The sequence below is a fragment of the Amblyomma americanum genome, chromosome 9 (genome assembly GCF_052857255.1).
Source record: "Amblyomma americanum isolate KBUSLIRL-KWMA chromosome 9, ASM5285725v1, whole genome shotgun sequence".
Classification (NCBI taxonomy): Eukaryota; Metazoa; Arthropoda; class Arachnida; order Ixodida; family Ixodidae; genus Amblyomma; species Amblyomma americanum.
In genome coordinates this window covers 122,111,532-122,127,765 of record NC_135505.1, presented here as the reverse complement: position 1 = coordinate 122,127,765, position 16,234 = coordinate 122,111,532, and the positions used below count along the sequence as shown (strand labels likewise).

Genomic DNA, 16,234 nt, shown 5'->3' with positions numbered 1-16,234 from the left:
ACAATTTTGTGCCCGATCATAGCAATTATAGTTTTCGAACTACCTAAAAAACCCTGACGTTGTAGTGCAAACACGCTTAATTTGTATGTATGTGTTGTACTGCTACCTGTGGGGAAAAAAATAAAATTTTTTTGGTCAATTTAGCTAAAAAATTAATAGCTTAAGGTTAGCCTGTTCACCTCTAGATAGCCAATAATTTGTTAGCTTCCTGCATTTACTTCAAGAAAGAAGCCGGATTGGTAGGATGTGGAAGAAAAGCTTCGGGGCATGTACGGCGGGGAAAGTTCCGTCTCTCCATCTACTAGGTGCGCGTGGTCGTTAACGTGGATGAGCGCACGAGCTGTGACGTGAGTGACGATTCGTCGATTCGTTGTGCCGGCTTGCGTGCATGTGCGAGCGAGTGATCGCTTTCCGAAAGTTCGCTCTCAGATCTCGTGAGTGCAATTAGCATACAGACTGCCGGCCGCGATGTCGGCGTCTATGGCCGAAATGGCCCAACTTTCTTTGAACGACTGCGGCGATCAAGCGGAGGTCTCAAGAGGCGACGAAGACGTGGTGAATCCTTGGAACGTGGTTAGCGCTTCGGCGACAGGCGTCGACTACGACAAGCTCATCGGTGAGGTGGCCTGGTGGTTTTTCGTGATGAAGTTTAAAGTGTTTCATCTGTCAAACGTCTATTACATGCGCAAATAGTCGCCTAGCACTGTCGATCGTGTGGTAGTCCGTTGCGCCCTCACCATTTCATTCATTTTCAGCATTTGCTCAGCCTCTTTGTTTGGTGTTTCCACCCTGTTCTGTAGGTAAAAATCAAGTAAAGACGCTGTCGTCGTGTATTGTGCGCGCACATCGTTTGATTAACGTTTTGTCATTCTGGCGTGCTCCGTTTCAGTGAAGTTCGGTTCGTCCAAAGTGACGCAAGACCTCGTGGACAGGGTTGAAGCCCTAACAGGGAAAAAGGCTCACCACTTTCTTCGGAGGGGAGTCTTCTTTTCTCACAGGTGAGTGTGTGTTTAGTCTGGCCGCATTTATCACGTGAATGCTGTTGTGAACTCTATGAAACTTCCTGCAGCTTTTGAGTTTGTACTACTGACACAGCTACTCGTTGTTTTTCGAGTGTGATACTATGCTTTCAGGATCTATTGCTTTCGGAATCGTTTTAACTGACTACATTGTTACTCGCTGATGCATGTTGACGGAAAAGAACAGTGCTAAGATGGGACAAAGGAAACGAGCAAGTGTGTCTTTTTCCCCATCCATCAATAGTTTCCATCAACATTGTTACAGTTATCACTATTAATAATTTGTGCCAAGGCTGCACCCCGATTCCATCATGTTTCCATTCCATCAGAGCTTCCAGCTCTGCTTTGATGTCATGGGAATTTAGTTATCCCTTTGATAGTGTGTTGACTCCACACCGGGAAGGAATTAAGGTGACCATGAGCAAGTGCATAGTCCCTTTTATATGAATGAACCAGAAGCATGAGAGTGCTTCATGTTTAGTTGCCGTACCTTGGATTATTATCCATTCACTGTTCGTGTTGTTTTGACCTGCATGTTGTTACTGAAAGCGCGTCCTTTGTTTGCCTGATGGCTTATGGATGTTGTCCAAGTGGATGGATGGTAAGAGTGCCCCCTTTGAAATGGGGTTGAAACAGGCGCCATCTGGCGGATGGATGGATCAGTTTTATTGGTATCCCCTTTAGATCAGGATGGTGGCGAGCAGAGCAGCACCTTGCCTAGTAAATAATGGTGGCTGTTTTATTTATTTCATACTATCTTAAACTTTTAGTCAGCATCTGTGTGCTGTATGATGTCAATACACGTTAAAGAATCCCAGGTGATATAAATCAGTCCGGAGCCCTCCACTAAGGCGTCCCCATAGTCCATGTGTCGCTTTGGGTTGTTAAACCTCAACTGACAATTTTTTTTACTTCTATTGTGGTTCGTTTCCATTCGAAGGTAGTATTTTCTTCCTATGTTCTCGGTTATATTGTTTGGATTTCTGTGACAGTTCGTGCAATTTTTTCATTCAGCTATTACACCACCAGTATTGTCATCTTTACTGCTGATCTGTTAGTTTTGCTTTCGCTATCCCTGAAACCCAGAGCTTCTGGAAGGCTGACCACACCCTATTTGACATAGTTCACCAGAGCATGTTTCATGTTTTCTGCACTGCTTCCAAAGGCTACACTATTATCGTCTCCTTGCTTAAGCTTACCCCTATATTGTCCTGTTCAAAGGCAACCTTACCTGACCTCAAAAATAAGGGAAACTGCCTTTAGAATTGTTGTACAGTTGAACCCGTATGTATCGAGTTGAAGGGGATTGGGAATTGGTTCGATATATTGATAATTCGATATATAAAAAATGACATTAGACAAGCTTATCCGTAAACTATAAGTAACAACGCATTCCATCCACACAAGTGGCATGTTTCTTGCAGTGACGTGCTGCCTGTCAGCGTCCTGGCAGCCCACTGCTCGCCATGCTTTGCTGGGCATGACTTGTGTCGCATTGACCCTGCAGCGTACGGTGCTTTGGAACTAGCGACTGCCTGTCATAAGGCATCTAATCCTGTTACCAGTACGCTATAAATATAATAATGGCTCATTAGAATTAAAGTACAATTGGTTGCCGCGGCGTCTTTGGCACCAACGCGGGCCAAGCACGCGAGCCAAGTGCCGCCGCTAGAATTTAGTAGGTTTGGTTGACTTCACCGCATGAGAGTGGTGTGGCGTGGGGAATGAGTACAAGAGACCGCAGGCTACCTTCAAGCACTTCCCAAGTGCAACTCGTCATGTGGTTTCACAGTACTAACCTTGCCAGCAGGTGCCCAAGATCCGTCTCCACGTGCGAAAAGTGATTCATGAGCTCTGTTCAGAGAAGCGTCACTTGCAGGGGCACAGCGTGTGTTTTGACATATCGAATGACCGTCGAAATTGGGAGTTCGGGACACTGTGCGACTTTCCTATACATTCGCAGATGAGTGTGATATGCCCAATAATTCAATATATCCGGGTTCGACTGTATAACATTTCCCTCTAGATTTTGCTCTTTCCAGCTCTGTATTAGTGTCATACACAGCGATTCCTTTGTTTCCATTTTTCGTCTCCTGTTAGCAGTCTTGATTTCACGGTCATCCCCTTTGGTGTGCATGGCCACCTCCTTTTCCCTGTTCTTGCCTCTAAATTCTGTTGTAAGTTTCCTGGCCCTTTTCCTCCACAACATACCCATGTTTTTACTGTACAAGCACTTGAAAACTTTGATGGCCACCTCTTCTTATTCATTTTCCTTACACTTTCCTCAAATCATATTTTTCCCGGCACTTCCTGAGCAGGCACTGAAACCTTCACCGCATTTTCCCCTCAGCAGATATTATTATTTCTTAACTTCGGGCGGGCGTTTCTGCAGGTAAAAAAAAGATACTTGATTCAAAGCACTAAAGAAGCTTGCTGCATGATTTTTGCTAGGGAGCAGTGCGATTTCAGCAGAACAGAAATGTGCAGTGCTGTTATCACAGACCCAGTGCGACTGGCTTTCAACAAATTGGTCGCATCGCTGCATAGTCGGTGCGAATGTTGTGAATGGGCCAATCATCAACCAGTAACATTCTAGGTGCCACGTTACAGAAAATGATGGTGTGGAAACCTTTTTTTTTTCTGACGTGAGGATGCATGGCAGTTTACTTTAAACTACATACAAATTAAAGATAAAGGCAAACTAAGATGCCTGATAATTATATTTGTCAAATTATTTCTTGTGTATGAAAGGCTGCTTATACCGGACTGGCTGAAGTGGCTTTTAACTTGGCACGTATGCACAATGACCGCTATGTTCTTACACCAGTGGTTTTTGTGGGATCTTTCCATCTATTTACCTGTGAACTAAGGCAAAGGTTGGACCATTGACCAAAACTGCTGGATAATCAATATGTAACAATATGTATGTATGTAAACAATATGTATAATCGAACAGTTTCTGCTGGTGGTTCAACCTTTGTTAGGCTTATATATATATACTGTCAAGGGGTAGCTTTTTCCTGTCTTTTTGTGTATTTATTTATACATGGTAAATAAACATATTTGCTTTGGTATTTCTACAGATGTAGAGTCTTGAATATTTGTTTTTGGTTTCAGGGAGCTGAATGAGATCCTCAACACTTATGAGCAGAAAAAGCCATTCTACCTGTACACGGGGAGGGGTCCCTCGTCGGATGCCATGCACGTCGGTCACCTGATACCATTCATCTTTACCAAGTACGTCGCGTTTGCAAACTAGAAACTGGGTACGACTGTTAGAGACTTGCCGAGGGTTCTGCTTGCAACATTTGGACATTTGGAGGCAGGTGTCATAGGTCTGGTGCTTGCACCTTTGACTCATGTACAACGATGTCATCTTGGCCGTGGTATTCAGCGGCTGAGCTTGAATTGAGGCAACTCGTACCTGGCTTGCTGTTAATTTACTGACACCAGTAAGAAGGCTGAAATGCTCATGTGAAGAGATTTTGGCACACATTCAGAGTACCAGGCTGGTCAAAAGTAATGCGGAATGCTTCACTGTGACATGCCTCATAGGATAGGGGGACGCGTGAAAATACACTGCTTTAATTTTTAGCATAGACGCTTACAGTGTCGGCAAGTCCTATCAGTTTTCCTCACTTGAGTACTAGGCTATGACTTTGACATGCTTGTGATTCGGGATGTCATGCCTTGCTGGTGATTGACAAACTAGGCCTGCTGTTCAAGTTTTTGGAGCCTTTTACAAGTTAGCATTGTTAAACACGGTGAAGAGCTGGGTTCATTTGATGTGATAAAGAATGAGAGAGAGGAAAAAAAAACGCTATCAGCGTTTGGCCAGCAATCTCTTGATAGTTCGCAACCCATTACTCCTCGCAAAGACTCTTAAAAGGTAATGAAATTGGCTCAGGTTGATGGAGCACCACGTTCTAAAGGCAAAGAGCTAATTTCACTGGGAGTAGAGCTCTTACAAACAAGGAGAAAGTGAAAAATGAAGGGCAGATGTCGCCACCACCAGTTGTTTTTTGCAAGTAAGCTGGAGTACCATTTAGTACATTTTTTTTTTACCGAACAGAATAGAAGATGATGAATTGTGTACTCAAAAACCTTTACATCCAACAACTAGTGCAATTCATCATGCAAGGAAAATGGGAAATAAAATGTGGAATGCAAAATGGAGCAATCACATAATCTTTGATGTCACTGCCAACATCTCAAGTTGAAATTACGATGGAGGCGAAAAGTATTCCGAATTTTAACTCCATATTTCTCAACGATGAAAGCGTCTTGTACTGTTGAACAAATTTTGAGCAGCATCAAAAAAGGCTGAGCTAAATTTCACCCGAGTGTAACTTTTAGGGGTCTTGGGCCCCTTTCCTTAGTGCGCAGCACCTTTAAGCAAAGCAGAGAAACGAGGTGTTCTTTCTTTCTGATAGGTGTGCTGTCATTTCCATAATCCAGGGGTTCTGGAACTGAGTTTCTTGGAACACTTTTTGGGTTCCCTGAGCATATGAACTCATTCATACTTCAACCTCCACCTTTTTTGCCCACCTTATTTTGTTACTGACCATACTGTAATTTGTTACAGCCGACTGTTTCACTATACGGCCAGTAGTAATTAATAGAATGAGGCCGTTTTTTTTTAGATGGCCAGTGTATGCATGTTTTTTTGTGTTTGTGCATTTTGGGCGAGAAAAGATGGATAGCAGGAGGGATTGAGGGTAGGAGCTTTGCAGCCAGCTAGGTGAGAAGCAGGCTGACCCGAAATGGTGCAGAATAGCCACTAAAACGCGGTTACACATATAAAATGAATTTATAAGGCCCTTCAGTACTGACAAAATGCTGTATGCTTTGCAGGTGGCTCCAAGACACCTTCAACGTTCCCCTGGTCATCCAGCTGACCGACGACGAGAAGTTCCTGTGGAAGGACATGACGGTGGAAGAGGCGGAGAAGATGGCTCACGAGAACATGCGGGACATCATTGCGTGTGGCTTTGATCCTGACAAGACGTTCATCTTCTCTGATTTCCAATTTGTGGGGTGAGTCTGAGCTGAATGCCTTTATTTTTTTTTCTTCGAAGTCGATCACATGGACGAAAAAATTCAGCCCTTGTACCAGCTTGTGAGCATTTTCATTACATTTAAGGCACAATGTGTTTTAAATTTTCTAGTGATCATTCTGTCTTTAACCAAAAGGCACCTAGTGGAAACTGAAGGAGGCTACTGGAAACTACGGGGATATAGAGGACTGTAATAGAAGCCGAAAGAACCCAGCAGAAATTTTACGCACTTCCATATGTGACAGAGAGTCGGCAGGCCGTGTGTGTGTTCTTGTGGTTTGTGCAGATATTTCCGAGAAGGAGTTGAGAAAAAAAAAAACGTGATTTCTGTCGACATGCTCTTGGTGTCAATTTCCTTGGCGACATCGCAACCCTGTCATTGTTGGTAATGTCCACTTGCTGACCTGATGGGTTCATTTGAATCCAGCATGTGCTTTACAGATTTCTGAGGAGGTGGCTTAGTGAATTTTGAATTTCTGAGGAGCTGCTGGCATGAATTGTCATTCCAAAGAAAATCTCCTGCACACGGCAATTTATCAAGACACTGTGCAAAGTGGTGTGGGTGTAATTGTAGGGTCATATGCAGCAGAACCTCGCTGTGTTTTCTTGAAAATGCTGGTGCAATCATATTATTTGGGTAAACATATCATCCTGAACAGCTAAAATTAAAAAAAAATGTGACTCAGGAGTGAAATACGAAGGCATTTATTGACACTTTGTGAGATGGCCAGTCTGCTCATGTTGGAGAAAGGTCTTGTCGCAGTGGCGTTTTTCGAATCCTTTGCCTTATTGCGCTTCTGTGCTGCGGAGAAGCTACTCTAGCAGGTAACTGGTGATGCTGTTCTATTTGCATTACCTGTCACCGGGTTTGGCTTGGTTTTTAGGTTGTCATCCCTTTTTTGGAAATAACTTCAAGCTGAGTTGCAATTCGTTCTTCATTAAGAGCCCTGATCTCCTTTTTTTTCCAGTTTGTCTACTTTTCGTGAGCTTTTATTTTGTGCTTTTCTGTATCATTGTATGTTTCTTTTCTGCCTAATACTTGGCTTCGAATCATTTGCTCAGGGTGTTATTCCGAGTAGTTTTGAGGTGGTTTTTTCGCACATTACGGCTGCATGTCAAATTATATTTTGTATTGGATCGTTTACTTGTCACATGGCTATCAGTCCAAATATTTTGTATATTGCCTTGAACTTTCAAAAAATAAAGATTGCTTTGATTTTTGACTTTGCCTTTAAGAAACCAGTCTTGCAGCTGACCTCTGCTCTTGTGCTCATGTCACGTGCCGCCAGGCTTGGCCTGCTTGCATGCCAGCGTACATTCAATTAGTTGCTGAACGTATCGTACAATCAGAATTTGAGAAAGTTATGAGCTTACTTGCAGGCAAATCATATTATCCGGGAATGTATTAACCGGAAAAATATTTTGCTGCCCTGTGGGACATTATTATTCTTCGTGATTTTGAGTGTATGAACTGGGAAATCATACAAACTGGAAATTTGTCAACTAGGTTCTACTGTAGTTGGGCACCAACTTGCTGTTCTGGTAGGGTTCGTTTTGACTCGGCATAATATCCAGGCTTTTAATCAAATTACAAAAGATTTTACATGCGACTAGTTAATCATGTCTGGATATGCGAGATAACTTTACTTTCACCAACGTGGTTAGCATTTAAACTCCTTTATATGTTCCTTACAAATGCAAGGTATTCACCATTCAGGGCAAAGTTTGTGCTTTTGTTGTGAGTAGTTTGGGCCACATATGTTAGCGCGGCCAGTAGATTAGTTGAAACTTGTTGGTTCTACTTGAAGACAGTTACTGTTTCCTTCTTGACGACCTTCTAGGAGCTGTCCTGCATTCTACAAGAACATAGTGAGGATCCGCCGTAGTGTCACCTTCAACCAGGTCAAGGGCATCTTTGGCTTCGGTGACAGCGACTCCATGGGCAAGATCAGCTTCCCGGCGGTCCAGGCTGCTCCGGCACTCAGTTCTTCCTTTCCCTTCATCTTTGGGGAGAGGAGCCGTGTCCCTTGCCTCATCCCTTGTGGAATTGACCAGGTACACACCTTCGCTAATCCCTGTGATACAGCCAAATTCCCAACAGGGTTTACTGAAAGGAGGAGTGGCATTTGGGATTTGAGCTGGTATCGATCGAAATAGTTCTAACTCTTTCGATACAGCGGAAGTGTGGACGATTTGGAGTGTACTGAAAGAAATTTTTTTTCCGCAAGTAACAAACCCAGTGCATATTGCAACACATGAAATTGTAGCTTATTTTAGTTACACTTCTGATTGAAGCAAACAGCAGAGTTGTGTGTGTAAAAGTACTTGAAGTACTTGAAGTAAGTTGAAGTACTTGGTCTAAAAACACGAAAAAATTATAAAGAAAAACAAAAATTACCGGATGCACCAAGCGCGAACTTGATTAGAAGAAAACTGGAATATGCAAACTGTTTCTCGTGTTTATAGCTGTCATTCCTCCAAGTTTCAGCTGTGAGGAAAAGTTATTGCACTTTCCACGGCCGGTCAAGTAAGCGGTCATGACTGTGGTGCCACTGTGAAAAGCAATGGCGTGAAGATGTGAATCAAACGTAGACTTGACAGGTGCTGCACATAACGTTTGATCTTTGTTCATGTTTTGTTCTCTGATAGCAGAGCTTGCAGTTCCTTCTTTTCTCCATTTTTTTTCGGTTTGTGATAAATGAATTGTGTGGGAGGATTGGGGGTGTGGACTTCTACTTCATCTCTACTGTAAGATTTGTTGAATAAGCTGCTTCCTGAAAGCCAGCTGACCAAATTTGGCGTTTTGGGCAAGCTCTGGAACATCAGGATCGATGAACTTTCATTGATGTGGTTCAAAAGCCCGGACACTTTCCACGTCTTGCCATTAGATGCAGCCGCTACTGAGTCCTCCAGGTCTGCTACGTGCAGCAACACAAGCAAAGGAAAAACCGATTTCGGTAGATGTTATTTGATGGCTGAAGGCCAGAATAGATGATTCCTGTATTCCAAGAGAGATATAGTCGCGGCAGATCCCAATTCCCATGTGTATGATGATTCATTCCAATGGACTTCAGCATGGCTAACTGATTCACCTCTTCCCATGAGCCGTCATGCCTAGCATATGTTTTCCTGTAAAAAATCTTCATACTAGCATACTTCATAGTGTTTTCATACAGAGTCTTCATCACCTCCACTGCGAAGAACATCAAGAAGAAGTCGAGAGGTCAAGCAAATCTCCGAACGCTGCTTCGCAGCAATACGCCGACATGCCGGACACCTGGCTGTCGTCTCGGTTTAAAAACGCGACGCAGCCTTGATCATTTGGCAAACTGTATTGGCCATATGTTGTGAAGGCCCTGAAGTACAAAAATAAACCACTCTCCTCAGTTACAAACCGCATGCACCGCAGAAAACACAGAGCGAACGAAAACAAAACTTAAGTGTGAATGCACGCCAACGTTCCAGGCCCCCGAGACGAAGTCTCGCTGTCGGAACCGAAATGCGACATTTGTACATCGTTGTCTGACTTATCGTCGCTGCTTTCGTCACAAAAACCGGAACCGAAACCGGCGAAGCGCTCGGTGTCGGATTTTGATTTCGAGGGGCACGCGGCGAAGCGGTCGCCATATTTGCCGGCTGACACTGCTGCAGCCGTTCAAAGTTTCTTTTTTCACAGCACCCCCTCTTGTTCTAAACTGAAAACAAAGGCTGCAATTATGAACTTGGTTCTATAGATATAACCTAGATGGCATAGCGTGTCTGCAAGTGCCAAAATGAATTTTCAGTGTGTTTTTCAAAACATCGGTCATATGGGCCCGGTCGCCTATAGCGTGGTAGCAAAAGAGTTAAAGGGGGTACCAAATGTTTGGTTTGGGCATTCTTTGTTACTGGTGTTGCGTACTGCACCAGGGTGCATGATACTCACTCTGGGGTTCATGTTTGCATGGTAAATACCGCATTTACTCGCATAATGGATCCACTTTTTTTTTTCAGAAGTTGACATCAATTTGAGGGACAGGGTTTGTTATTTTTTGATAGTCGAAATTTATCATACCTCTGCCCATCCCTTCACCTGCCTGCTCATCCTCTTGCCTGTCCATTTGTCCCCTTGCTCCCCTGCCCTCTTGCCTGTCCATTCATCTGCTTGCCCTGCCATCGTCTTGCCTGTCCTTTCTTTCGCTTGCGCATCAGCCCTCTTGTCTGTCCATCCCTCCACTTGCCCTTCCATCCTCTTGCCTGTCCTCTGTCCGCTTTTCTGTCCACTCTCTTGCCTGTCCATTCTTCCGCTTGCCTTGTCTGTCCCCTCTCTTGCCCGTACATTCTTCCCCTTGCCCCTCTGCCCTCTTGCCGGTCTATCCGGCAAGTGGTCGGTCCACTTGCGCTTGCCCACGGGCCCTCTTGCCTGTCCATCTGTCCGCTTGCCCTCTCATTCTCTTGCCTGTCCGTTCTTCCCCTTGCCCTCTCATCCTCTTGCCTGTCCATTCCTCCGCTTGCCCGTGCTCTCTCTTGCCTGTCCATCCCTCCGCTTGCCCTCCCATCCTCTTGCCTGTCCATCCTTCCGCTTGCCCCTGCCCTCTTGCCTGTCCATCTGTCCGCTTGTCCGCCCTCTTGCCTGTCCATCCATCCGCTTGCTTGTCCGCCCATCCGCTGCTTGCCTGTCTGTTTGGCCATACATCAACTAAAGTACGGAGTCTGAGTTGTGTCACCAACGTTCGTGTCACCAGTGTTTGGCATCACTCTTTTCAGAAGGTGTTTGCTGTATTGTCATTTGTATTAATCTTGGCTCTTGGCTCTGCCTGTTCTTCCTTGACTTTGTCCCTTTGACGTTGGGGAACAGGACCCATACTTCCGGATGACCCGGGACGTGGCCCCCAAGCTGGGCTTCCCCAAGCCTGCACTGCTGCACTCTGTGTTCTTCCCAGCGCTGCAAGGGGCCCAGAGCAAGATGAGTGCCAGCGACCCAAACTCATCCATCTTCCTTACGGACACACCTGCCCAGATCAAGAACAAGGTGAGCCAGTAGAGGATGTGCTGGACGTGATCTTGTGACCCTGGTCTGTGGCTCATATGGCCAATTGGCAGATATTTTAGAGAGTTTTAGAATAGTGTATGCATGTTTACTTGTGCTAAATGCAAGCATTTTGTCGGATGCTACGCTGTTTGTCACATCCGCAGTTTTGGTTCAGTGTGCAAGCACCGACACAACGGTAACTGCAGGCATAGTGTCGTAATGATTTTTATCAACAAACCGTAATCTCTCAATAGGCCTAGGAGCTACATGGAATCATCAAACTAGTTCAAGAATAGGCAGATTTATCACTCACCCATTTTGTTATAGGTGAGATAAGGTAAAGCAAAAGCCCTATTCACCATTTAGTCAGTGGACTATTCTGTAAAAAATATTAAAAATGATGAATTTACTATGAATTGAGGAGCCCCACTTCAGAGCGTGTTGCCGTGTTGACAACATTGTCTCGTGTACACACCAGTCACTTGCACCAAACCTGAAAAACAGCATATGCAACACAAGCTTACATTACAGCTCCTTCTGAAATAGAATTTCGTGCAGGTGCACTGCGAACCATGATATCTTTAAGTGTACACTTGGAATATGTCTCCGCATGCTATACTAAAATGTCTTGTTGGCGCCGGAGCAGTAATTACAAGGCGGCCTCCGACATTCAGTGCTGCGCGCAGGAAAAATAGCGCTGAATAGAAACAACTTTTCAGCATCAGCAGCAGTGCAGCTATGTCTGCTGCAGGACTAAGGCCTCTCCCATATCTCTCCAATCAACCCTGCCCTGCGGCAGCTGTGACCACCTTATCCCCACAAGCCTCCCAATTTCATGCACCCGCCTAACACTCTACTGCTCCATGCTGTGCTTACTGTCTCTAGTGTGGAGATATGGGGGACCGCCTTCCGTCCCGCACTCCCACTCCGCGGATGCAGTGTTCCCGATCGCTAACTACGGAGGGGTTTGTGCTCGAGGGAACAATGGGAGGGACGACAAAGCGTGAACACTCGTATGCTATTTATTACACTTGCAAATAATACACAGAGTGGGCCAGCTAGCTATAGAACATCAACAAAGCATTCCTCGGAAGTAGAAGGCTACGTAAGAAGGACTTCCGACTTACCGGCTGGGGCAGGGGCGCGACTCGTAGGTATCGCGGCAAACATTTGTATGCGCCGACAATGGCGGCGGGGCCTTCCCATGCGCACCGCATTCTTGGGGCAAAGCCATCCCCGAGAGTTTACTGGGGAAGGTGACAAGAGCGCGCGTTTTGTGCGCTCACTTTGCTGCCTGAAACCAGAAGTCCAGCGGCAAGGCACGACGGATCTCCGTGCGCCTGCCGCGGAGGGTGACGAGAGCGTACGGCTGCAACCGCTCGTGACACTGGCCGGATCCCAAGGAGACTCTCATTGGCACCGGCTCCGCAGAGTTCCGTGTAACCTTCGAGGTGGCGTTCTTGTCGCTTCTTCCGCTTCCCCCATGCGGGAGACTTCCCTTCTCACCCAGCCGGCGCTGTCCTGACGCACGACGAACGTGGTTGGCCGTGTTGAAACGGAGGGGGGGAACAGGTTTTCCACACTTGGAAGCCACTTTGTTGCCTTTACGGACCATCAGTTGTCTTGCCTTTTCATTATGTGCTATGGCCGTGGCAGTTTCCTCTCCTTGAGTTCGGCAAGGATGTCAGTAACTCGCATTTTTCCCTAACTTGCTCAGATCTGTTGCTCTCTCTTCAAGGGCTATCATCGATTGTAACCGATTCCCGATGGTAAAACACGCCAAAAAATACAATAGGCAGCGTGGTATGATTCAAATACAAATAAAAGAAAACGTGTTGTATTGTATATATTAGAGATTATGTACCTGGTGCAGCGTGTTTCTTGCTGCATTGTGCGTGAAATCCCTGTTACAAAATTGAGCTGACAGAGCCATCCTAACACAAAGCTTTGTTTAGTGGAACAAGCCGGGGACAGATTGGATACATTCTTTAATTGCGTACATCAGACCACAGGTACTCATTACTGCCTGCAGTTGACAACTCGCCCCTGTAAATCATTTATTAAGCTATTAATGGCTGACAGATCTAACCAAAAACCTGGCCCTTGACATTTAAGGTGCTGAACTATGAACTGTGCCTCCCAAAGCTAGAAAAAATGGCATGGCATGTTTTGCTGTGGTAACACGAAGCTCAACTGGTTCACATTTGTTCACGAACTGTTCACATTGTTCGCATAATCGAGACAGCCTGTACACCCCACAAGAAAGTGAGGCCAGGTTTTATACCACTGCCTTAGTTCGACTTACAGAACGTTGTTAGGTGCTACGGAAATTGCAGTGCAACTGTTGTATGCAATTCAGTGCACCCACAAACACGTTTTTTTTTTACCCTTGGTCTTTGTGCAGATCAACAAGTATGCCTTCTCTGGAGGTGGTGCAACCGTTGAAGAGCACAAGGAGAAGGGAGGCAACTGTGATGTGGACATATCTTACCAGTACCTACGCTTCTTCCTCGACGATGATGAGAGGCTAGAGCAGATACGCAAGGTATGTGGTGCTCGGCTTCGTGCTAGCCACAAAGCTTTCTTGTTGATATCTGTGCCGGGCGACTAAAAATTGCGCAGTTCAGAGATGCTTGTCAGTTGTTTTTAAATCTGTTTTCGGCTTTTGCCTACCTTGCTTGGTTCAGTTTTTGCAAGTCTGCATTTGAAATGTAGGGATGTTTTTGTGCACCTATTTGTGGCCAGTACACGCACACGACAGCTCTGAGAAATATCTAATTTCGCTCACTAAGATTCTTTTTATGCAACGAGAAAAAGTTTGTGATGTGTAAAATTTCTGAACTTTTCAAACGTTAATACTCTTTACAATGTCTGTTTAAGGTAGGACTACAGTGGTTGTAACAAATTTGACTCCTATTGCCCGTCATAAATTGCAATAAAAATAGTATACCTGCATTCTGCTGTAGTAAAGCATATCCATACTGAACTTCATTGTGATGCGACAAGAGTAACTGCAATAATGTCATGCACAAGCACTCAGGTTGCATGAAAATGTTAAACGAAAGGAAAGGCATCCCACATGATTTAAAGAGACAGTGACAATGCAGCTTCTGAGGGCTTAAAAACGCTAGTTTCGAATTTTTTTTCAAGGTTCAAAACTGCCGGAGGATGCATCTGAACCAAGCAGGATTCCTAAATGCTGCTTTTTAAATTGGTTGCCCTCATGAAGGTAGCTCAGTTATGCTTATTTTAGTCACTGGACGTGTTTACTCTGCAAGTATTAATAATTTCATGTCCGTAAAGTTGGCACTGGTATAGTTGGACATGACAGAGAAGAGCTTGCCCGTAATAAAATATGCAAAAACAACTATGCGATTTTTCAACAAAAATTGTCTTTTTCACCTGCGTGTCCCATTGCCATTCTTACACCTGTAATGAATGCTATTTTTTGTGGAGCTTATTTTGTGTCGCGTGTAGAGTCAGTGTCACATCCTACATGCCATTTTTATGGACCTGTCTTGAGCACACTGTTTGTGCTGTTGAGTTTAGTGCCATTTTTATGGGCACAACTTTGCCTTGAAAGCACCTTGGGTATTTTCAGTTTAGTGCTATTTTTTAAGGGACAAACTATCTCTTGAACATACCCGAGATGTTTTTGAGTTTCCTGTCAATTTTACTGGCAGCACTTTTCGTTGAACACATCTGGAATGTTTCTGAGTTTGTTGCAACTTTTATGGGCAGTGCTTTCCTTTTCCTAGCATGTTTTTGAGTTTGTGCCATTCCTGTAAACAAAACCGTGGGTTGAGCGTACCTGAGATTTTTTTTTGTAGAGGCACTGTTTCTTTCTGTGGGTTCCCTATCCCACTTTTTGTAACTTTCATGTGGTGCGTGCATCGCTACACATTCATGGCGTGACCTGCGGCCGTGTCGCACAGTGACGCGAGGCAGTGTGACGTGACGTGGGGCAGTGTGGACAGTACGAAAGCGACTCTGGCTCAAATATAATGTAATATTATCCCTTGCAATTGGAATGGGGAAAATGGCAAACTTCGCGATTTTTAAAGCCTTTTTTTTTGCAGAAAAATTATTTTTTTTAGAAGTGCACAGGTTTTTAAGACTGTTCAGTTATTCAGGCCATTTCTTGGGTCCCGTCAAGTCCGAATAATAAGTCACCAATGTAATTCCAAGTTTCCCCTCCCAAAAGGAACCGAGTGTGGCTCGATGGCAGGCACCACTGTGGTGAGGCCAGCTATTGCAGAGAAGTGAAGCGTCCCCTTAGTTTAGAGTCTGTGTGACTGCTCTGTTATGCTCTCCAACATAATGGGCGGAGTGCTGTGACCATGATGGTCGCTACGTCCTTTCTAGCTGATATGCTCCAAGAGGGCTTGCTTGTCTGGCTACTATTTGCTTAAGATTGTTCAAATGGTATAACACCACTACATGACATAGGTGCACCACATCTGCATCAGGTAATGTTTTCAAGTTCGTGTCACTCCTATATCCTCACTCAGGTGCCCCAGCACTGACGTTGCTCAACATCCTAAAGACATTTAATAACAGTTATTCATTTTTTTTCTTGCCAGGATTACACAAGCGGAGAGTTGCTCACGGGCTACCTGAAGAAGGAGCTGATAGGCATTCTGCAGAAGCTCATCGCCGACCACCAAGCTGCCAGGAAGGCTGTTACCGACGACGTCATCACCAAGTTCACAACTCCTAGGCCTCTGAATCTGAAGGGATCGACGTAACATGCTTCAGCATAGGCTGTACATTCTCCTAATTTTTTTTATCAAATGTGGGAGCATTCGCATATCGCATTGAAGACACTCAACGAATCTATGTTTATGCCAAAGCACAGCAAGCCTCTGTATTTTCTCATTGCATTGAGTTTTGGTGATTCAGTTGTTGACTCAAAAGGATTACAGAATCAGTGGAGTGATGCCAACGAGCTTTGCTCATTTCTGTGGCCAAGTGCTTTGGTACAGTTTATGTTAGCACTGCCTTTTTTGTCAACGGCTTACCAGAAAAGACGTAATTGTCGAATTATTGATAGCACTTTCTTCTTTAAGACGAATTTGACGTGTCAAAAATATGTTTGATTTTTCTCCTATGGAATGTTCACATCTATGAAAAGTCTTATCTAGTGA

At 44.7% G+C, this 16,234-nt stretch overlaps 1 protein-coding gene across 1 annotated transcript; it reads left to right on the top strand.

The window, feature by feature from the left end:
- The first annotated feature begins 216 nt into the window (after positions 1–216).
- Positions 217–16,027, top strand: TrpRS (Tryptophanyl-tRNA synthetase). Its single transcript, XM_077637094.1, has 8 exons — positions 217–616; positions 890–998; positions 4,137–4,256; positions 5,874–6,056; positions 7,918–8,131; positions 10,914–11,087; positions 13,492–13,632; positions 15,671–16,027. Exons 1-8 carry the CDS (start codon positions 469–471, stop codon positions 15,833–15,835), a joined length of 1,254 nt encoding a protein of 417 aa, XP_077493220.1. The 5' UTR covers positions 217–468; the 3' UTR covers positions 15,836–16,027.
- Positions 16,028–16,234: the final 207 nt, after the last annotated feature.